Source organism: Cebus imitator, unplaced genomic scaffold (assembly GCF_001604975.1).
Source record: "Cebus imitator isolate Cc_AM_T3 unplaced genomic scaffold, Cebus_imitator-1.0 Scaffold162, whole genome shotgun sequence".
NCBI classification, from domain to species: domain Eukaryota; kingdom Metazoa; phylum Chordata; class Mammalia; order Primates; family Cebidae; genus Cebus; species Cebus imitator.
This window is the reverse complement of record NW_016107477.1, coordinates 3281553-3304184: the sequence shown is the minus strand read 5'-3', so window position 1 is coordinate 3304184 and position 22632 is coordinate 3281553. Positions and strand designations below refer to the sequence as shown.

At 42.1% G+C, this 22632-nt stretch overlaps 1 protein-coding gene across 17 annotated transcripts in view; it reads right to left on the bottom strand.

Annotated features, from left to right (window-relative positions):
- PTPRM (protein tyrosine phosphatase receptor type M) overlaps nt 1–22632 on the bottom strand; it is an 858282-nt gene that overhangs the window by 13367 nt on the left and 822283 nt on the right. For 9 of the 17 annotated variants that reach the window (XM_017543951.2, XM_017543952.2, XM_017543954.2 and 6 more), the window contains 9 exons: nt 21755–21871; nt 20957–21007; nt 16957–17111; nt 16531–16666; nt 14775–14924; nt 13850–14023; nt 12421–12552; nt 8543–8668; nt 6069–6232 (listed from right to left, as the gene is read on the bottom strand). In XM_017543951.2, coding sequence (XP_017399440.1) covers nt 6069–6232; nt 8543–8668; nt 12421–12552; nt 13850–14023; nt 14775–14924; nt 16531–16666; nt 16957–17111; nt 20957–21007; nt 21755–21871 — 1205 coding nt within the window. The remainder of the gene's footprint in view (nt 1–6068; nt 6233–8542; nt 8669–12420; nt 12553–13849; nt 14024–14774; nt 14925–16530; nt 16667–16956; nt 17112–20956; nt 21008–21754; nt 21872–22632) is intronic. The other 8 variants (XM_017543961.2, XM_017543962.2, XM_017543955.2 and 5 more) reach the window with 1 other exon arrangement.

The following is a 22632-nucleotide window of genomic DNA, read 5'->3' as shown; positions in this document are numbered from 1 at the left end:
ATCCATTTGCATTTCATTATTCATCTATAAAACACAGAGGCTCTTTTTAAAGAAAACTTTTTACTTTGAACCCATTTTAGATGTGCAGAAAAGTTGTAAAAATATCATAGAGAATTCCCTTGCATATGTAACTTCCCTGAAGTGAACACCTTACATGAATACAGCACACTGCGCAAGCCAAGAACACAGTGCCGGCACAATAATATTGACTAAACCACAGACGGCAGTCACATCTCACTAGTTCCTCCACGGATGTCCTTTTTCTGGCCCAGGATCCAATCCATTCTTGCATGCAGTCGTCCTGTCTCCTTAGTTTCCTTCCATCAGTGACACTTCCTCAGTCTTTCCTTGTGTTCCCTTGACCTTGACACTTTTGAAGAGCACGGATCAGTGATTTTGTAGAATATAAAGAACGTAGAATGCAGAAGTAGAAAGTGGCTGCCGTCCCCAGCTGCAATCTGAGAAGTGATTACAAACTACAGCATGTGGACCATCCCTTCATTTGGGGTTGTCTGGTGTCTTCTCATGACTGGAAACAAGGCCATGCATTTCAGTAAGAAGAGATGAGAGGGGATGTTTCCTCCTCCCAGGGGTTCAGGATGTCCATCTGTCTTACAACTGGTGATGTTAACTTGCTCACTTGTTAAGAGTGTGTCTGCCAGATGTTCTCACTGTAAAGTTATCATCTTTCTCTTTGCAGTCAATAAATATCTGGAGGGAAGATATTTTGGGACTATGCAAATATCTTATTTCTCCTCAAAGTTTTGCCCACTGATTTGAGCCTCTGTTGGTCGATCTTGTCTGCAACAATTAATTATCACTATGGTGTTTGCCTAATGGTGATTTCCTGTTTCCCTCTCTTTCAACATTCTAACCTAAGAAAGAGGTGTCTCTTCTTCCCCATTAAATTATGTATTTGCTTATTTATTTTATGATTTATTTCAGTGTGAACTTATACATATTAATTTTATACTATGAGCTAGAATCCAGTGGTACTAATACTGATTTTGTTCATGTTGTTCCAGCTTTGGCCAGTGGGAGCTCCATCAGGTTGGCTCTGTGTTCCTTCCTGACAAGCCCCCAACCTTTTTTGAGTATTTCTTTACCTTCTGCGACCACATGATGTTTCAGGCTCATCCTGCACTGTCCCTGCACCAACTCCGCAGTCACTCTCTCCTCAAGGAGACAAGGGACCTTTTTTGTTTTTAAACACAGTATAACTATCATACCTAAAATAGTAAACATTACTGTTTTAAAATAATCAAATTTCTGGTCAGTGTTCTAATTTCCCAGATTGTTTATTACAGCTGCTTTTTAAAAAATCCACGTCTAGGCAAAGTCCACATTGGATTTGGTTAGTATGTCTTGCAAACTTATTTTAATCTGTGAGTTCATCTTTGCTCTCTTTTTTCTTGGGAATTGATTTGTTGAGGAAACAAGGCCATCTGTCCTGTAGAGAGTGACGCATTCTAGATTTTTCTCATTCATTGGATCTCTGTGATATGATTTAACATGCTGCTTTCTAACCCTGTATTTCCTGTAAATTGGTAGGTCATTCCAGGGCTTGATAAGAATTCAAGATTTATTATTTATACAAGGATGCTTAAGTATACTTTTATTAGGAAGCAAGCCAAAAATATCCGGTTGTCCCTTGTTTTGTGGTTTTAAGTGTGATCACTGTGTTCGGATATCAGCCTGAGCACCCATTATGAAATTCCAAATCAGCTTTTCAACTAAAGTATAATACATGTATAATAAAGACCGTGAATGGTAAGTAGATATCTCTGTAACCACCGATTCAGAACAAGATAAAAACCATGGTCAGTCCCCAAGAGGCTCCCTCATAATACCATCAGTATCACCAAAGATAATCCTGTTTTTTTTTTTTTTGAGATGGAGTCTTGCTCTGTCGCCCAGGCTGGAGTGCAGTGTCGCAATCTCGGCTCACTGCAACCTCCGCCTCCCGGGTTCAAGTGATTCTTCTGCTTCAGCCTCCTGAGTAGCTGGGCCTACAGGTGCACAGTACCATGCCTGCCTAATTTTTTTATTTCTAGTAGAGATGGGGGTTTTACCATATTGGCCAGGCTGGTCTTGAACTTCTGACCTCACGATATGCCTGCCTCAGCCTCCCAAAGTACTATGATTACAGACGTGAGCCACTGCTCCTGGCCAAGATAATCCATTCTTAAGTCTAGCATCATCAACTGCTTTTGCCTGTTTTTCAACTTTGTGTAAATGGGACCATACCGTATGTCTTCTTCTGAGACTGGGTTATTTCATTCTGCGTTGTCTACATGAGAATCACCCATAGTGTTGTAGCGGTAGTTTATTCTTTTATATTGCTAAGAAGAATTCTGCTGAATGAATATACTACTGTACAATTTATCCAGCAGCTGATGAATGTTTGGGCTGTTTCCAGTTTTTAAATATTATGACTAAACCTTTGATAAGCTTATCTTTCGGTAGATGATGTATTTCGGTAGTCATTTCTCTAAGAACAGAAGAGCTCAGCCTCAGTGTGTGTATATGTTTAGCTTTAGGAAATGCTGTCAGTTCCCAAATGGCTGTACAGTATTTACTTCCTTCTTACTGTGTATAAGAGTTCCAGTTACTCCACAGCTTCACTAACACTTGGGATTATAATTTATTTGTCTGTCTTTAAAATTTCAGCCATTCTGGTGAGTACATAGTGGCTATCTGATCCTGATTTGAATATGGATTTCCCTAAAAACTAATAATGTTGACTAACTTTGCTATGTTCACCTGCTATTTGGGACACCTTTTTTTTACTTCAATGAAGTACCTATCAAATTTTCTGCCCATTTAATAAGCTGAGTTGTCTATCATTTTCCTTTTGGCTTGCAGTACAGCAGTTCTTAGACATTGTGGCCCTAGATGTATTATGAAACTCTCCTCCCACTGTCTTGCTTTTTCACCCTCTTATTGAAGTGCTTTGATGAAGAGAACAGCTTAATTTTAATGAAGGTCCAATTTGTCAGTATTTCTTTTAAGGCTAGTGTTCTGTTGAACAAATCTACCTGTCGTCATGAAGATTTTCTCCTATGGTTTCTTCTAGAAGCTCCGTTGTTTCACTTTCCCCTTTTGGTCTACCATCTGTCTGGAAGGGGTTTCTGTACACAGAGTGAGGGGGACCACTGTGTCCAGACAGCCTTCCCCACCCACTGCAGTGCTGTGTTGCAATCTTTGTTGTAAGTCAGGTGATGCTGAGGTGTGGCTCTGATCCTGGACTGTCTCTTCTGCTAATCAGAAGATCAGCTGTTTTCTATCGTGCACTAACATGACACCGCTTTTCCCATCAGCTTTGCATCTAACGCGTTTAGCAGCTGTTGAAGACCACTGTCTAATCCGTTATTTTCATCAAGAGTTGTAAAGTGTGAAATCTTATTTCTATCCATTTAATCTAGTTTTATTAGCTGGGAGACATGTATAAAGAAAAAACACTCCCTATTTGCATACCTTGAGTATCTGTGGCTCAAGGAACCAACCATTCACTTCAAAGCACCTCCGTCTTGTCTCGGGCGGGAACGCTCCACCCACAGCCATTAGGTGGCGCTACACTACACTGAATGCCATGCTCTTGCCTCTGAGAGGAACACTGCAGTGGTTTCAAAGCATTCTTTCCTGGCCAATACTGGGGGATGCCAATGTAAACTAACTTTGTTCCTTATAGCTAAAAAAAAAAAAAAAAAAGAAAAAACCCTTAGATTTAGACATAAAAATGTAAACAAAAATAAACATTCTCACCAGGCCTGGGTCTCATGCCCACCTTGATGCTAAGAGAGCAAGAGGCAGCCCCACAAGAACCAAGGCAGGGCTTTAGAGAGGAGATAATGTTCCAAAGAATAATCAAAGTTCTCTCGGCGGAAAATGTAAGCGATGCTGCACAAGCAGGGGAGAAGAAACAATGGACGCCTCCCTCCCACCATCCACTGCGAAGAACAGCCGATGGTTTTAGGTTTTACATGAATTAGCAATGTCACTGTTGAGTTCTGTGGTCATAGCTGTCTCTGGGAAGAGTGCTGTTGACAAGGTGCAGTGATTTAAGGGGTCTTTATGTCTTCCTCTTAGGCCTGTCCTGGTGCCTCAACTTCTTCTAGTCACTAGTAACTTAGTGCTGTGGGTTAAAGCACGGACCCTTTTAGAAAGCTACTAATCCCAAGGGGGAAGATGCATTACACGTCTAGCTCCAGATGCTGGGGCTCTCCAGATGCAGGCATGGGTATCTGCAAACTATTTTTAGTATTTTAGAAAAACCTGACATATCTGATACAAACAAACGACAATGTCAATATTCTTTGCTGGGATTGTATCATCTCAGTGTGAGCCTTTTATTCTCATCAGAGGTTGGATCTGCATTGAAGAGAAATAAAAATAGGGATGTGGACTGCTAAGGAATTTTTTTGTGATTTTGTTGATGGTGATTTTCTAATGCACTGGGTTCCTGAGAATAAAGGGGGATGACAGCAACTAGAGAAAGGTGAGGTTAATAAACTCCTTTTTAGAGGACAAAAGATTGGCCAAGACCATCCTAGCCATGGTGAAATCCCATCTCTATTAAAATACAAAAAATTAGCTGGTCATGGTGGTGCGCGTCTCTAGTCTTAGCTACTCAGGAGGCTAAGACAGGGGAATTGCTTGAACCCGGGAGGTGGGGGTTGCAGTGAGCTGAGATCCTGCCACTACACTCCAACCTGGCAATAGAGCAAGACTCAGTCTCAAAAAAGAAAAAAAAAAAAGATTGGGACTTCTGGTTGAGGACAAGTGTGGGTGGGTAGGTTCCTAAGGCTCTTTCCAAGGGAAAATCAGTTTCCTGCAGGATGAGACACTACCACGTTTTGATTGTTGAGAGGCAGGCAGAGTCCTGGGCTTCCAGGGAGACCTCCAGGAAGACCTAGCAGGACCAGGGGAGGAAGCAGCATTGCATCAGAGAAGGGCACTGACTGGAGAGTAACCCAAGCCCTGAGCCAGGTCTGCAATTTTAACTAGGCTTGATCTACCCAGAGTAAAATTTTATTTTGCCTTCAATTTAAGAGAGATCTCATTGTGTACTTCTAATGTACTTCACTGAAAAGCGATATACGCTTATATTTTAAATTTCCACAAATTCTCTAAACGTCTTCTTTAACTGCCATGACTTTTAAATTGCCTGTTCCATTAAGCCGATTCCAGCTGGTTGATTAGCTACATATCACTGCCCATGAGAAAATGCAGGTGAAAGTGCTTTGAGAAGCATGGCATTCTCTATTCAGTGTCTCTCAACCTTATTATCTCAACACATTGATATCACCTAGGCATTTCAAAAACACCCATGTCTGGGCCCCACTCCCAGATATTTTGATTTAATTGGTTTGGGTGTGGCCTGGGTGTGGGTTTTTTTTTTTTTTTCATTTAAAACTCCCCAACATCTCAATGTGCAGGTAAGGCTGGGAGCCATGTGTAGCAGGGTGCCCACATTTAGCACCTGCAAAACCTGCTGGCCTGGAAGCCCCATTTTCGGGACACTGGCTGTAACCAAATCCTCCCAATATAGACATTCTCCTAAAAAGAATGTACATGCGCGCACACACACACCAGTTCCATTAAGACCTCTGATATGATTTCCAATAGAATAATCAAGTAATGTGATGGTAAACTGGCTTTGGCTGGTGAGAAGGAGTCCCGAGTTGTAGCATTTGTTGATTTCCATGATGTAAATCCTTCTACCACGGATGAATTCAAGTTACCAACAGTTGAAGACCCAGCTCAGAAAATTCCTGAACACATCACGATTAGCTCTCAAGAACCAGTGATTTTTTTTGGTGGGGGAGGGGGTCCTAATCAAAAAGGTCAGTGCTTGCATATACAGCAGTGACACTATCCAAATGCAAAACGTCCATATCCTGCTTCCTGAAAAGCCAACTAATCCTTCACTGAGTGTCATGATCACCCCTTCACTAAGACCTCCTTATTTCTTCTCCATTTCTAGTGAAACAAAAGACAGAAATAGGAAGCCAGAGTGAGTGTGGGGTCTGGCCGTTCTGAAACTAAGAGCTCTGCCAAGCACTTACAAGCAGTGCACCACGGTGCGGCCTTCACCGCCATTGTACTCCTCCTGCCACTTGTCCACCTGGCGAATGAGTTTCAAGAAGGACCGCTTGGACACCGGTGTGTCCCTGTACATTGGCCAGCCCAGGAACTGGAATTGCTGCACCATCCGATATCCATCTTGGGGCTACAAAGAACCAAGCAACAATTGGGGAGTGGAAAGAAAACAGGCATTATTGACGTTACTGAATTCCGGTGGGCTGATTCCACCTACTTGATCTTCCCATTATTAAAGGCGAGTCGTGCCTACAAATTACCCAGGTGGCTTCTGCTGGCCTGAAGAGTTATGGTTTTTAATCTCAAGCAGTTGAAAACAACCAGGTGTTTTAAATGACAGGCCAGACAAATACGAGTGAGGCAGAATGCTTCCCATTCTGCAAAAGCCAAGAGAAAAATAACACAGCGGAACTGACCCCATGGTAATGTTAAGTGGTAAAATAACTTCAATTACAGGTAACAATTTATAACCTGGAGATGTCTGTGAGCTCAGTGTGAAGATGAGAACATTGCTTCCTATGAGCATAATATGGTTTTGCTTATTGATGTTCAATCTTGCTAAGATAGCAACAGTTAATTAATCCTTAGTCATAATGAAATGGAATTGCAGAATTCAAAAAAGTGTTACTTAGCTTATGGTAGAAACATAAAAACAGCTATACTCTGGCCATGGCTAAATCACTTGGACTGAATCTTCTGTGGCCTTCAGCGGCATCTGACATGGGTGACACTCTCTTCTTGTCAACACGCTTTCCTCATTGGCTGGTCCTTCTCCCACAGCAGTCCCTCCCTCTCTCTCTGCCTCAGTCTCCCCTTCTCCCAGACCTCTTGCTGACAGAAGCCCCCAGGCTCAATCCTGAGGGTGCTTCCTCTTCCTCTCATTTGATTTCATTCAGGCTCATGGCTTTAGACATCACCAATGTCCCAATAAGTCATAAATTTATATTTTCAAAGACCCACCTGATATTCCCACTTAAGGACCTAACAATCACCCCAAGCCTACTGTGTCTACAATTGAGCTCCCGATCCTCTGTCCATGATGCCCCCACCCCCAAACAATCCTGTTACACCAGCAGCCTGGACAACAGCGCAGTCAGTGTCCACTCCATCATCCTAGCTCTCAGGACAGGAACCCTGAGAGTCCCCTCCATTCCCTGGGATCATGCTGGCTCTACCTGCAAAAAAGATCAGAACCTCCCCCTTCTCATCACCTCCACCCCTGCTCTCTCCCACCTCACCCAGGATGTCTTCTCCCATCACTGTCATTTCTCACAGGGATTATCTCAGCAGCCTCCTGATGCCTCTCTCCTCCAATCTATTCTCAATGCAGGTGCCAGAGTGCTCCTTTTAAAATGTAAATTACACCGTAGGATTCTGGCACTCAAAACCCTGTAATGGCTCCTTATTTCCTTCAAAGCAAAAATCCAAATGCTAACAGTGACTGCCAGGCCCTTCCACCCGGGGCCCCTGAGCTACTGTTCTTCCAGGTGAACTGCTCACTCCATAAGCTACTGAGTCTGGGCCATGCCACCTCCTTGCCATCCTAGCGCTTACATGCAAGCCCTACCCTGGGGCCTCTGTGCTGACCCGTCTTTCTGCCTGGAAAGCTGCCTCTCCAGAGAGCTGTGGTGCTCCCTGGCCTCCTCCGTCTTGGTTCACGGGGCGCACATGCTCACAACAGAGCTCGCTCCTGCTGAGAAAGGCCCTGGCACTTTCTAACTAACCCCCTGACTTCTTCTCTTGCAGCATTTGTCACTTCCTAACTTACTACATCTATTATTCTATCTGTTATTTATTGTCTGTTTTCTGATACCAATTCTTTGCTTGACCAAATTTTCCCCAGGCTCCTGAACCTTCTCCTAGGCCCATCCATGAACTTGCTTGTAAAATCCAGTTTTGGCAATTTCTGCTAAGTCGCTGTGGCAAGAACCCCCCACCTTCAATATCTGATCACATGTGATATCTGATCAGGTTCCTCATCCTCCACCATCACCCAGGTATGTCTGGTCACCTGGCCTGCCTTCATAGGGAATCCCGTTAGGTCCGTTTAGCCAGAACCCATCTTACTCTTCTTGATGCCTCCCCTTGGTAATTTTCCATCCACGTCCCCACCCTGGCTGTTGGTTATATACTTGGAGTTGAGCCCACTCTCCCTCGCCCACTGCAAGGTCCTGTGACAGAGGTCCCAGCACCTGTTGTGATGGTCCTGAACAAAGTCTGCCTTACTGTGCTTTAATAAGTATCATTACTTTCTAAACACTGCTCCCATTAGAATGCAAACTCCATAAGGTCAGTAATCTATGTTTTTTTTTTTTTTTGGTTCACTGACATATTCCAAACTCCTAGAACAGTGAATGACATGGAGTGAGTACTCTAAACATTCAGTGAGTGAGAAAATAAATGAAACCATAATTGTAAGCACGATAGGCTCATTTCTTACTCTGGCTGCATTGTAAATACGGAATATCCTGCTGATGATGTCCTCTTCTAGGTCAGCAGAGACAAATTCCACCTGGATGGGGCCGTGTCTGTGTACTCCATTTTCTGGCCAATACTGTGGACACAACTGAATTCAAAACAAAGAAACAAAGGTTAATTATAAGAGGAAATTTGTTCCTAACAGTTTGGATAAGGATTAGTATTGATATTTGTAATCTTTTTTTTTTTTTTTTCTTTCAAGAGATAGGGTCTCACTCTGTCTTCCCAGGTGGAGTGCAGTGGTGTGATCATGCCTCACTGCAGCCTTGAACTCCTGGGCTCAAGTGATCCTTGAACCTAAACCTCTCAAGTAGCTGGAACCACAGGTGTGCGTTACCATCCTTGGCTAATTTTTGTATTTTGGGGGAGACAGGGATCTCGCTACATTGCCCAGGCTGGTCTTGAACCCCTCTTCTCCAGTGATCCTTCTGCCTCGGCCTCCCAGGGTGCTGGGATTACAGGTGTGAGATGCTGTGTTTGGAGAAATCATTCAGGAATTCCGAGGACTTCACTGACTCCCTTTTTCTTTTCTTTCTTTCTTTTCCTCTCAGCAAGGTAGGCCTTTAGACTGCCTTGCTGGCTGATTCCTCAGCTCCACTTGTCCTTTTCCTAGGACTTTTTCCTTCATTTTCTCAGAAAGAACCTTTAGCCATGAGTAATTCTGCTTTCCAAAGAGTGGATAGCAGTCGCCATGTGCCCTTTTGCATATTGAAAGGAACTCTCATCAGGCCCCGGGGAGAGGTGCCACCTCAGGATGTAAGGTACTCAAGATGGCTACACACCTCTTAATGCTCAAATTTCCATGTTCTGCTAGCTGGGCTTGCGTGGGGATTTAGAATCACCATCGGGAATAAGGCTATTTTGTGACAAGCTTTGGAACCGATAACATTGTTGGGTTGCATTTTCATGTTCCAGTCCAGACTCTCACAACTCAGATCTAGCAAATCTGTTGTGATAAGAATAAACGCTTTGCTGTTTTACCTGGAAGGAGCCTAACTAAAAACACAATTTCCTAGAGCCTCAAACTCTAGGTATTGGCGATACTGGGTAACTAGAACTTTTGCATGAATATAAATGCACAACTCAGTGCAGCAGGAGTGGTGCTGGGCATGGTGGCTTATTAGCCAGGACCCCACAAAATTCCTACCCTTGGAAACAGGAAGGAAGAACTGCTAAGATCTTTTCTCTTCAAAAACCCTTTTAAAGCCCCGAAACTGTAATAGGCATTTAAAGTTTGAAATTACACTTCCTTTGGGACTTATCCCAATCTTTTTTGAGTAGCATCTAACTTTTATCGTTCTCATTTAGCTGAGGGACATTTGGCCTATGGAGAGGCAATGGGAGAACCACTTTATTATACAATCTGTTTCTATATTGGGCCAAGAGCAGAGGAAAAGCACCACCTAGTTTTATGCAGAATGATGTGCCAGAAAGGGAGAATCCACTGGTTAAATTTCTTTTTCTAAATGATTTCTATTTTCCAAAGGATCTAAAATCTCATTGTCAAAGGTTGCAAAGGTTGATTTATACCTAAGATTGTAGGACAGCTTTCAGTTAGCCGCGTGTCAACCAAAACAGCAATCTCTCTCTGTCTCTATCAAAGAACAGTTAAGGTTGGGATTTTATAAGCAAGAATGAAAGTAGGGTAACTAAGGGTGTTTTTTTATGTTAACTAAGCTGATAATATTTTTCAAATTACGTTTATTTATTTTTAAATAATGCTTCCATGAAATTTTTCCTTCCTCACCAGCACTTCCTGGTGACAGGTTATAAAACTGCCTTGTCAAATAATAGCATGCTGCTGTTTATTTTCTTTTTGATGCCCCAGGGTACCGACTGTTAAAATTAATAGGCATATGATGGGAAGCCGAGATGTGAATAAAAGCTGTAACATGTACATTTGAACCGTTCTGCCCATTTTTCTACTGCCTGAGCTTACTCTGCTTTCTGCTTGCTTTCTCCATTCAAGCTCCTGACCAAAAGCTCGCCACTTACACCAAAGAAATATGAATGATGTGGGTTGTGCCTGCCTCTTAGCATGTTGCATTCTATGCTCTGCCCAAGTAAACCATGTAGAAAATGGCTTAAATGGTGCATAACACGTCCATGAACCAGACTTATAAATACTTAAAATAGTTGAGTGCTATTCTTGTGCAATTGCAAAGACTTTACGTTCAAATGCTCAGTTTAGTGTTCGCTAAAAGACTGAATCCCAGGAGCCTCTTTTCTCTCACTCTGAAAATCAGCTCTGTCTGCTGAATAGAACTGGAGTCTTTTTGTCTCTCCTACCCACAAGCCAGCCAAGGCTTGGTTTGAATCCAGATAGTTCGGGTTGAGAATGCAGCTTTAGAATTCCAATGCAGTTGTTCAAAAAGAACACAGTAGAATCACTGATGTCTTCTTCACTAATATGAACAAAAATATCATTGCATTTCAGGATTTACATTAGAAAAAAAAAAACCACAATGATTCTAAATAAGGAAGAAGCCCTTATTCTATAAGTGTCTGTGACTTAAGATTCTAGAATTAGTGAAATTTCAGTCGTGCCACTGTAAGTTAGAAAACTGGGATCCTTGGTTCTATTCTGAGTTGGGTCTCTGAAGCTTCTCAAGTCATGGTGTCTGCTTGTCTTTACAAATGACTGTAATCTAACCTTCTCAGAGCATCAGTGGGGAAGCGTTCTAAAATATTTAAGCTCTTAAGCCAAAAGAACTGGATAAGAACAAAGATTATCATTATTATTTCATTAACTAGCTTTCAGTCAAGAGCTTCAGCTATATAATGCAGTGCCTCAGACATAATTAAAAACCTTATAGAATTGAATGTCCACGCCATTTATGGATGGATGATGGCAGAAAACAGATTATAGCAAGGAAAAATCCTGCCATCATGTCCAGTTGGGATGCTGAGATGCTTCAGACCTTTTTTATTTTCTAAGAAAAAGAAAGAATTTGTTGTGTCTACTGCATAGGAAATTAATTCAGTTCCAGAACAAGGTTTTTCTTAAAACATGCTAAGGTCAAATTTCCCATAATGCCTACTGTCATGGTGGTTGTCTATGGTTGGTATAGGCACATCCCAAAGCAATAAATTCATCTCCTAAACGGCCACTGTGCTAATGCTCGCCTAACAACTTCCTTCAAGAAAATGCATCTAACCCCATTACTAATATTGAGTCATCAACGTCCAATTCTTTCTCTTTCACGTTTAAGAGGAAATACGCAAAAGCCCCATTTATCATTTCAAACTTCTCTTATCTCCAAGTTCCAGTTTTATTTCACTTTAATATCTTTATCAAATCATTGAGGAAACTAATTTGTGTGTCTTAAAATTGCTTGCCTGTCTCTGCTGTCACCCTGACACTGTCACCCTGCATGACGATCTCTACCTGTAGGCTCTCGGTGAGCCATGCCAGGAAGCACACAGCCACTCCAGGAATGTGATCAGCGGCTGTGTCAAATGCTGTCTTCCCGTCTACACTGTCCTCTGGTTTACTTGCTTTGCTTTTGGCTCTGCAATGTTCAGGTTCCTGCTGAGCTTTGACTTGGTCTATGACCTTGTAAACCTCCAGTGAGTATTTCCATCTTTTAGGAATGGCCCAACTTCTGGCCCTGTCTTGTCCTGTCACCTCAACCATCTATGGTTTCAACCTATATTTCTGGTTTCAACTGACTTTCTAACCCCTAATTCCACCTGATTTTTAACCTTTGTGTTTAGCATCCCCAGTTCTCAACTTCAACTAGCACCAGGGCCTGCATTTCTCAGGTGCAAACAAACTCAGTGTGCAGACGAATTTGACGCTCTGGCACTAGCTCTGACTGTAAGAAGTCTGGGTCTCACCTGGGCAGGATCCACATCATTTAGCATAACTACGGATGTGCAGTGATAATCCAGGACCAGTCTCCAAAAGTCTTTCACTGTGTTTGGCAAAGGATGCTGGGTGACTATAAAAGCTGAAGGCTGTTTGTAGCTCTGCAAACACAAACAAGAATGCTCCAGATATACTCAGGAAAATGGGAAAGGAAGAAGCTATTTCATGCGGCAGGAAGCTTGTGGCACGAAACACTGAACATGTTTAACAGTTGTTGAATTCTGTCACCATTGTCAACACCAACATAGACTAAATATAAACTTCTCTGCAGAATAATAGCGATAAAAGTCTTGTTTTGATACCAAGAAAGCTTAAATAGTGTCTCTTATCAACTTTTAAAGTATTTCTGGTAGAAAAGCAATATCTAATCTATACACAATTATCTTGATGGAGAAAATTTAACTTTACTTTTAAAATTGAATGTAATTAAAAGTTCTGCTTTTTCTTTCTTTCTTTTTTTTTTTTTTTTTTTTTTGGGATGGAGTTTCGCTCTTGTTACCCAGGCTGGAGTGCAATGGCGCGATCTCAGCTCACCGCAACCTCCGCCTCCTGGTTTCAGGCAATTCTCCTGCCTCAGCCTCCTGAGTTGCTGGGATTACAGGCACGCACCACCATGCCCAGCTAATTTTTTTGTATTTTTAGTAGAGACGGGGTTTCACCGTGTTGACCAGGATGGTCTTGATCTCTTGACCTCATGATCCACCCGCCTTGGCCTCCCAAAGTGCTGGGATTACAGGTGTGAGCCACCGCGCCCGGCCAAGTTCTGATTTTTCTAAAACTTGTTTGCTAGCAATTTGTATGTGTGATGGTGTGATGGTGTGATGGTGTTCTTATATCTGGCATAAAGAATACATGTACTTTTACAGCTCTAAAGAGCTTCAAACAAGTTTAGGTACCTTTTATGAGATGACACCAACACAATTAACATTTTCCGTTTTTTTTTTTTTAGTACAGAACACACTCATTCACTCTTTCCATCAACTGAACAGCAACAAGTAAACAGACTGACAGCTGTGCTTTCCCCCATGTTAACTACAGGCTACATTACAGGAAAAGGAACTAAAATAATGCTGCAAACCTATTAACCCATTTTCCTGCCATGGTGACTTCACAGCTGTCCCCTGCTCCCTGACCAGCAGGTTAAAAGTCTCAGCACTCAGCGGGCAACTGTGCCATGTTGCATTTACTGATACTTCTACCTGGTGGTCTCTGAGAAACCAAGGATATCAGCCCTGACACAAAAACATATGTGGAATCTGAAATCTATTTTTTTGTTGGAAAAAAAGTTTGTGTCTTAAAAAACAAAAGAGTGAAAGATCAGAAGGGGAAGACCCACGCCTGTTCTGCAGTCCCCCAGCTGCCCCAGCCACGGACCCACCCGGGAAGTGGGGCACTCACGTCCATGAGGGCGGCATTGATGTAGTTGCTGCTCTCCCCGTCAATGGTGATGAGGAAGGGCAGGCAGCGGTCTGGGGGCAGGATGTCCATGCACCGGTTTTTCTCATGGTTCCGGGGCAACAGAGCGATGCTGCAGTCCTCCACTCGCAGTGTCGGCGTCACCATGTTTAGGGTCTACGTGAGAAAAGAAAGGCACAGGAGGGCAAGAAGGCTAGGTGGCGGACTCCTCCCATGTGCAGCGCTGGGAAGACGCAAACTTCCTGTGGCTGACTGCAAGACTGTCCCTTCCCCTCTCCTCTCCAACCCTCCACTGTTTGAGTTTTATTTTTTTCGTTTCTTGGATTTTGTCCACAAACAGTGCCCATCACACACAGGGGCCAGAGGCAGAGGCCTAAGGGCCATTGTAGGTTCATAGGATTAAGAGTCCTCAAGTCCCACTGGAGTGGGACACCTGGGGATTTGGGAGGTCAGAGGTGGGGGAAGAGTCTGGCCTTGAGTCAGGTACATTTGGACAAAATGCAAATGTGAGGAATACAATGGAGAGCTCTTGGTTGGAAAGTCTTCTTAACATACACTTCCATGGTATGACTGAGCCATGGCTATGCTGTGGACAAGGAGTAGTGCTGGGGACTACTCAGCATCTGCTTTCAGAGGGGAGGGGTGGAAATGGTGGTTAAACTAGTAGCTCTCACATATGTTTTTGTGTGGTGGTGATGCTGTAGATGTCTTCTGGGTAGAGCTCTGGGTTGCTGCTAAACATCCTACAGAACAGCACATGCCAACAAGAGTTACCCAGCCCTGAATGCCAACAGTGCTGTGGAGGCTGAGGAACCTTGTGGTTCCAGGGCTCACTCAGGTGCTGACCTTGAAATCCTTCTTGAGGAGCAAGCCACTGTACAGTGCCCCTCCCTCAGGCATCACTTACCCGGAATTCCTCTTTAATCTGGCTGGAGTTTGTCTGTGGATCCAGTTTGTTCATGTCATAATACAGAGACCTAACTTGGGAAGCAGGCACAGAGGTGTCTCCACAAAGACAGGCTTCCAGGATTGCATCGTGGATAAACACATATTGCTCCTGGAGAAGGAGACGGAACGAGTTACTAACTTTAGAAAACCCGAGAAGGAGAAAAGACGGTATCAATTTCAGCCTCACATCATCAAGGAAGTGGAGACAACTCATCCAGAGAGAAACACGGTCCAAGGGCTTGACTGCTGAAAGACTAGGGCACAACGCGAAAAGTTATACGGATTGATTAAAACCAATCAGACCCAATACGAACCACCACACATACTGCGGCGTCATGAAAATGGTGGCAAAAGACCGCTGCCATTCTGATCCTACTCACTTGGAACTCAATATTCCTCAGATGAGGAATGAGCAGAAGTTTACCTATTTATGATGAATAGAGGATTTGCTGATCAAAATAACAGTAGAAAGAAGGTCCAGAAAAACTTGGCATTAGTATGAAGACAAGAAGTTCTGAAGCTCTTATTTCAGAACATAAAGGCTAATATGATGATTATGAAAGCTCTTAGAAGTGCAGAGAGGTGTTGTCATATATACGTTCAATGAGTTCACAGTGTAAACATGGGGTGTCTAATTCTGATTTGGCACTGACTTTTCTTAAAATTCATTAATAAAGTCTTACCATATTTATTATTAATCTTTAGTTATATGAAAAGTCTAAAAAGTCTCTTATTACAGTTAATTTGGTTGATTTCTATACACAGATAGGACTTTTAATTCATTTTTTTCAACAACCTCTTGTCCAACAGGTTGATTCCCAAAAACAGCACACTACCACTAACCTCCTGGAAAAAGGAGATCAAAGTTAGAAAATGGGAGTGGTAACATTTGATTGACTATAAAGTACATTAAAAGATAAATTATTATGGTTGTTATCTTTAAAACACAGTATCCCCTTTCTAAGGAGAAGAGCCCATGAAAGCAGCATTTACAGTTTCTGGCATTTTTACGTTAGCTAAAAAAAATGGGATTAGGTTTCCCAGAGGATTTCATAAACTTAAATGCACAATCTAAATGTAAGGACTTCTTACATCTTCTTCACCTCACTTCATGAATCATTTTGCGGGTGGTGGGTGTGATGCCTACTCAAAACAATCAACTATGAGTAAAATATGAATGTCCTAAGAGCGGGATGTAATACTGCTCCTGACAAATGGGAATTCCTGACACACCTTGAATTTCCACTTACAGAATTATTAGTTGGTATAGAGCACTTCTACAAAATGGGCAAATCCCCGTGATGCCAGACACTGGGCAGAATTTTTAGGGTCAGGAGACTTCTGTTCTTCTCAGGACCCCATGAGAACAAAATGCACAGAGATAACCCTTTAGCCACTATTCTCAGGAGTGGTCTTGCTCTAGTTTCCAGCTCTGCGCATTTAATGGAGACTTTTTTGGGTCCCCTAACACAGAAAAATGTGCAAATTTAGGTTCTTGATTGTGTTACCTGGAAAACTCCTGGCTTTCTTTGGTTTATGAAAGGAAAAACAAAAAGGAGGAAGAGAGGGAGGGAGGGAGGGAAGGAACAGGAATGCCAGGTAGATCATTTGAACAGATAATTGCTCAGATTCCTTGTGCCCTTGGCCCTGAAAGGGGGAGATGCAGAAGAGACCCTGGGGACCAAGGCCCCAGGCCAAGTGGCGAGCGGGAGTACCTCTGTTTGCACCATGTTCACCCTCCGTGACCGCAGCTCCCTGACGCAGTTGTAGATGTCTACGACCCCTTCCCTTTCAGCCATGTCCAACATGATATCAATGACGATGAAACAGCCAGTCCTTCCTGCACCAGCACTGAATGAAAAGAGGGGTCTGTCAGTGGAGGAAGAAGGACCACACTGCCACTGCTGCTTTTTAAATTTTTTATTAAGGAGAAATTTACATAATATAAAATTAAACCTCTTAAAAGGTACACTCCAGTGGCAGTTACATAATATAAATTTAAACCTCTTAAAAGGTACACTCCAAAATGTTGTGCAGCCATCACCACTCTGAAGTTCTAAAACATACTCATCATCCCCAAAGGTGACCCTGCACCCATCACCCACTGTGCTTCCTTCAAGAGGCTCTGGAGCTCTGCTTACCTGCAGTGCACCACCAGTGGACCTGCATTGGGTGGGCTCTTGGACTTGACCTGCCGCACAAATCCCAGCAGGCCAGTGGCATGGTAGGGAACCCCATGATCCGGCCAGCCAGTGAAGTGAAACTGTCTGATCTCTCGGATTTCATGCACACCTCTCTGCAGTTGGTCAGCCACCACAAGGAAGAGAATAAGGGAAAAGAAACCATAAATAAGCCAGGGTAGCTGGGGGAGTGGAAAGAGTCCCCAAGTAGTAAGTCTAGGGCCAGGAAAGAGTGGACTGCTGGGGAAGGAGGCCATCCTTAGATCTTACACACAATGTGGAACGCACTGCACCCTTAGGAAGATGTCTGGGCATGAAAGGGAGATGGTGTTTGGGGAAAATGCTAATTTTCAGGTGCAATTCCAACAAATGGATGGATTGGTTGGGTTCTTTGAAATTCCTGTCTAAAAAGTAGACCTATGTTAAAGGTTTGTCTCACTTAGATCATAAGGTGTTTGGTGAGGTGAGAGTCTGTAGAAAAAGAGGCAGAGAAGATGGGCCTGAAGGAATTAAAGGATGTCTGTGTGCTCCATACTAATTCAGTGTTGGGGCTCTCCGGCATCCTGGTACCTCTCAGAGCAGGGAATGGAGTGGTGTACACTCACTAAGCATGCTCAGGTGATGCTTGCAGGAGGAATAAATGAGGACTCCTTTCCAAGGAGACAGGTCAGAGAACTCATTTGCATTCACAACTCTGTTTGTTAGGTTTCTCTTTTTAAGGTGGGTAAATATGTAACCCATTCATCCAACTGCTAGCAATCTGAGTGACTACACTGCCCTAGGCATTATGTGAGGTGCTAGGGCTACAGAGATATGTTTTCGAGTGGCCATCACAGTCCACTTGTGGGAAACAAGCATGTAAGCCAATACATACCATGGGAACCAAAAGATATTTTTGCTGGAATTCTATGCTAGGTCAGTAAATTGAGGGAGAGCTGTCTGCTGCTCAACTGGAGTGAAGGCAGAAGGAAAGAGACTTTATGGTTTGCTTTTGTTTTTAATTTACTTTTGTTTTGAGAATAATTAAGGTAATTTATACCTGTCAATTTTGTTTTCTAAGTATGAACCTATATATGAAGTCTGTGTTTTAAAGCAAAAGACTGTTTTGAAAACAAAACCAGAATCAATTCTGCATGTACATCTAGGGTCAAATTAGACTTTCTTCCTTCTCTCATTCCATGATCATTTTCTGAACCATTTCTGCATTTGGTTTTATTGTATCTTAAAAGTAAACATTCATTAACCTTATCACTTTCACTATCAATCATTGTTCACACATACTAGTGAACAAAGAGGAAATTCAGAACTTTTGTATGCTTTGAAAGACCAGAAGAGGCAAACAACTGCAGATTTTGAGATAAGACTTGTCTGGCATCCATGTGTTAATATGTCTTCATTTAATAACCCGCAAATGCTGAAGCTCTATTTCTCTGTGAAAATGCCATTCTTTACCAGAGTTCAAGTATTAAGGAATTAGGCAGTCAGGGATTCACAAATCCAAGTCAATACTGTCATCTGCTAAACAGGCTCTGTGGATCCCAGAGTAGTATGGTTAGATGGTTAAGAGCCCAAATTCCTTATCACTAAAACCAAGGTAACGTTTGCCAGTCCTAAGGTCTCCATTAGAGAACATAGAGCTGGGCCTGTGTCACCCTCCAAACCCCGAGAGCTCCCCCAGCTTTCTGCATGATGAGCTGCATAAGGTTGATTTGATTTTGGTGGTATGCGTTCACATATACGAACTGGGAAAGCTTAGTGACAATAAATGTTTTATTCCAAACGGGAAAAAAGGGCGTATCTTTCTCCATATCCTGGTGGGTTTTTTGGTGGGTGGGAGCAGGGGGGTGCTTCTCTCTCTAACTTTGTTAGATTTCAGTTCCAGCATCCGCAAGTCCTGACCTACAGCTCTTAACTGATCTAAGACTCTTTTTCTGAGCAAGGTAAATATCAGTTTCTGGAATGTAGAAAACATTTCCCAAAATTAACCTCCACCCTTGAATATGTTTGCTATTGACAAGAGTAGCAAAGGAAATTGCTTCTGATCCAGCTTTCATTCTTGTTCACTGACATAGCAGTGTCTCCTTTTTTCTGTTTTGCAATGTAACACATTTGGGGAAGAATATCATAGATGTCATCAGTGATCACAGCCCAAATACCTCCCAATTTGATACTATTAACTTTTTTTCCTTATTTTTCATTATAAAAAGCATGAATGTTATACACAAAAAAGTGACAGCCACTTAATCTTTTTTTGGCACAGGGTCTCATTCTGTTGCCCAGGCTGCAGTGCAAATCACAATCATGGTTCACTGCAAGTGCTCCTCTAGCCTTAGCCTCCCAAAGTGCTGAGATTAACAGGCATGAGCCACAATACCCAATTAGTCACTTAATTTTGAACCAAGTCATACAATAGTGCCTGGCCCAAAGTGGGTGCTTAAGAAATATTTGTGAAATGAATAGTCACAAAGTACATGTCCTGTCTTAGAGACAAGAGGATCATCTTCTCATGCCCTCTCTGAATCCTAGGCAGCTCCTGGGTAGCGAGAATTCAGTGGCCATTGTCAACTTTGTTTCTCCCAGGATAGGCAGGGATAGATTCACCAGACAGCCTAAATCCATGGAGACTTCTGGGGTGTTTTCCTTCTGACACTCTGAGTACTGCATATTATTTAAAATCTGTTTAGCTTGGAATCATCAGCTATGTGGGAGACAAAAGACAACAATCAGATGCAAAGCAGGAATTCATGGGTTCCAAACTGCATTGAGCCTGCTTGTTTTGCAGAGCAGAGCCCAAATCCATTTTCACCTTTAGGTCCCCTGATGCAACATGCTCTCAAAATAGAATCAGAATTGCAGGCATCTCAAAGTACATGCTTACCCATTTTCTTCTTTACTTTCGAATGAGAAAGTTAAAAACCTACAAGACATGTTCTACAAAAGTACTAATGATTTGTTTTCCTTAAAGATTCCAATTGCCCGGTTAAAATCACTAACATGTCATTTTGATTTCCCCAAAGGCACTAACAAGCTCCTTCTTCCTTCTATTCCTTCCACAATCTCTTCACTGGTTTTCAAATGACTAAAATAACTGGGTATTTCAGACACATTTCTGTGCAGCTGGGAATTCAGGGGAGTACAATAAGAGGTTAAAAAAAAGAGCAAAGAAACAAACAATCCTTCCTTTAGCTACAGAGATGCATTTTCAGCTTCTTTGAGAGCCGACTATTGTTCAAAGAGCTCCATGTTTAAGTGACGGCTTTTGGATGATTTTTTTAAAGAAAAAAATATTGAGGGTGTTTTTATCGCTGTTTAAATGCGGTTATTCATGAATGCTCTTGCCAACAGCCATACAAAAATCCTCCATGTGGTTTTTTTTTTTTTCCCAATACTGCCTAAGAAGGAAAAAATTGACATCAAAGTGTGAGGTTCAGAACTTGAAGAACTGAGTCAACCAGAACTCCTCATTCTTTGAAGTCTCCAGGCTTTCTGCCTGCTTATTAAAAAAGACAGGCTAAGAAAAAAATGCTAAATAGTATGAGAAACAGATTAAAATGAAGTCTTTCCAGCTTTGTGATTCTATGACAAATTTAGATCTGCAAACCAGGAAAGGTACTTCAAAACATCAGAGTAGATTAGCCAATAAGCAGATGTTGCAATTTCCTTGATTTCCTAAAACTGGTCTTGTTAATCTAAAAAGCGCATTTAGATGCAATGAGAATACAGAGTGGAGAGAAGGCCAAAATCCAACTCCCTAGCAATATGCCTATAACCCAGGTCTTCCAAAAATACCTGCTACTATTACATGAGTATAAGCTGAACAAATTCACACCAAGATCCCTAAGTCTAGTGCAGCTGTGCAGTGCTCAGTTATGAAGAATCAACTCTGGATAGAAAAGTCTGTGGATCTTTGGAAGGCAGAATGTTTCTCAGCCACATCACCTCCACTTTCCCCAGAGCCTACCTGTGACACTTCTCTGGATGGACTGCAGTTTGCTTCACCTCCGGCCCCTCCCTATGTCAGCAGAAAGAGGGGGAATAAGGAAATTCCCTGTTACGCCCTACAGTGCTTCCCAGAGAAGAAGCCCCATCCATGCACATGGGATGAGGCAGGGCAGAACCAAAGCAGAGCATTCACCGACCCAACACCAGAGACTACAAAAGGGGAAAACCAGTATGGCAGTGAGCATGAATGAATGCGCTGGTTCATGCAAGAGTGTCCCATGTCTAAGGGAGATCACTTAGGTTTCCAGGTAGGTCACTTCCACCTGGAAAATCAATCAGTTCACATTAAACTAGAGCTTTGGAAAGCCACAAGGAAGTGAGGGATTCCAGGAGGAGTTAGGACCTGTGTCTCAACACTGATACTAACTCCCTACTGAGAAATGCATACGGACATACACCATGAAGGAAATTTACCCAACTGGAAGGACACTTATTAAAGTTTAAAAAACTTTGTTCTGTGAACAAAGAAAGAGACAGGCAGAACAATATCAACCAGAGAAAGAAAATAAACGAATAGACATTAACTTTTGGTTTACTTGCAAAATACATATTCTTATGAAATGGGAATGATTTGTTTTAAAGATGGAACTGAGCTTTTACAGAATCAGAGAGCAAGATGCAATCTTGAGAAACCAACCAATAGAGCCTACCTGCATTCACGTATGAGCATGTGTAAAGTATTCTACATAACCTAATGAGGCTATTATTGTACCACTAGTGTCTGACCATAGCTTTTAAAAGCAGTAAGAAAACTTACCTTTTCAACAGCAAATGTTCTTATCACATATTCTGCCAGTAGTTCTGTTTCTATTAGGGTCACTTTAATGTCTTTATATATCTCTGTGTCATCTGGCCAGTATTTGCAGCATTTGACCTTTAGAAAACACAAAAGAAATGATGGGTTTAGATTTTCTTTTTGGAGTTCCCCCAATGGTGAATCACATTTTGATTTATAGGGTAAAATCTGCACACAAAAACAAACACAAGTTAACTGTATACTCAAGAGCAAGGTCTATTTTTTTTTTTTTTTTTTTTTTTAATGAACGAGAGGTTCTTATGTTGCCCAGGTTGGCCTTGAACGCATAGCCTCGCCTCCTCAAGCGCCAGGACAACTGGCCCGAGCCACCGCGGCTCCTGCAAGGTCTATTTTTTATCGATCACCCGTGTTTTTATTTTTTCCTCAGAAGCAAACAATATTTGAGTTATGGGAGAAGTAAAGCCTAGAAAAATGGTCTAAGTTTTAAAAATTGTATTTTTACCACAAACATCCCAGTTACAGTAACCATTCATTTCCTGTGCTTCTCCACTCAGAGAACGGCCTACAAAAATAAACTGTGAAGGAAGTCTACAATATTTTAGCTCTTCTTTTGAATTCTTCCTAGTTTCAGAAAGTGATTGAAAACTTTTTAGGAGGAGTGGGCAGAAAATCAGAATGAATACTAAAGATTAGAATTATTTTTTTCTGAAGAAGGAAGTAGCTACGTCATTTTCCCAAATTAGAACTACAGATTCATTTCAATATAAGTAAATTCAATAAATAAAACTTCACAAAATACAAAATTGTCTTTCTATATTGTCTGAAGCCTCTAACTTCATCTCAGGTAGAATAAATTTGCTGGACTTGGCTTCTCCTAG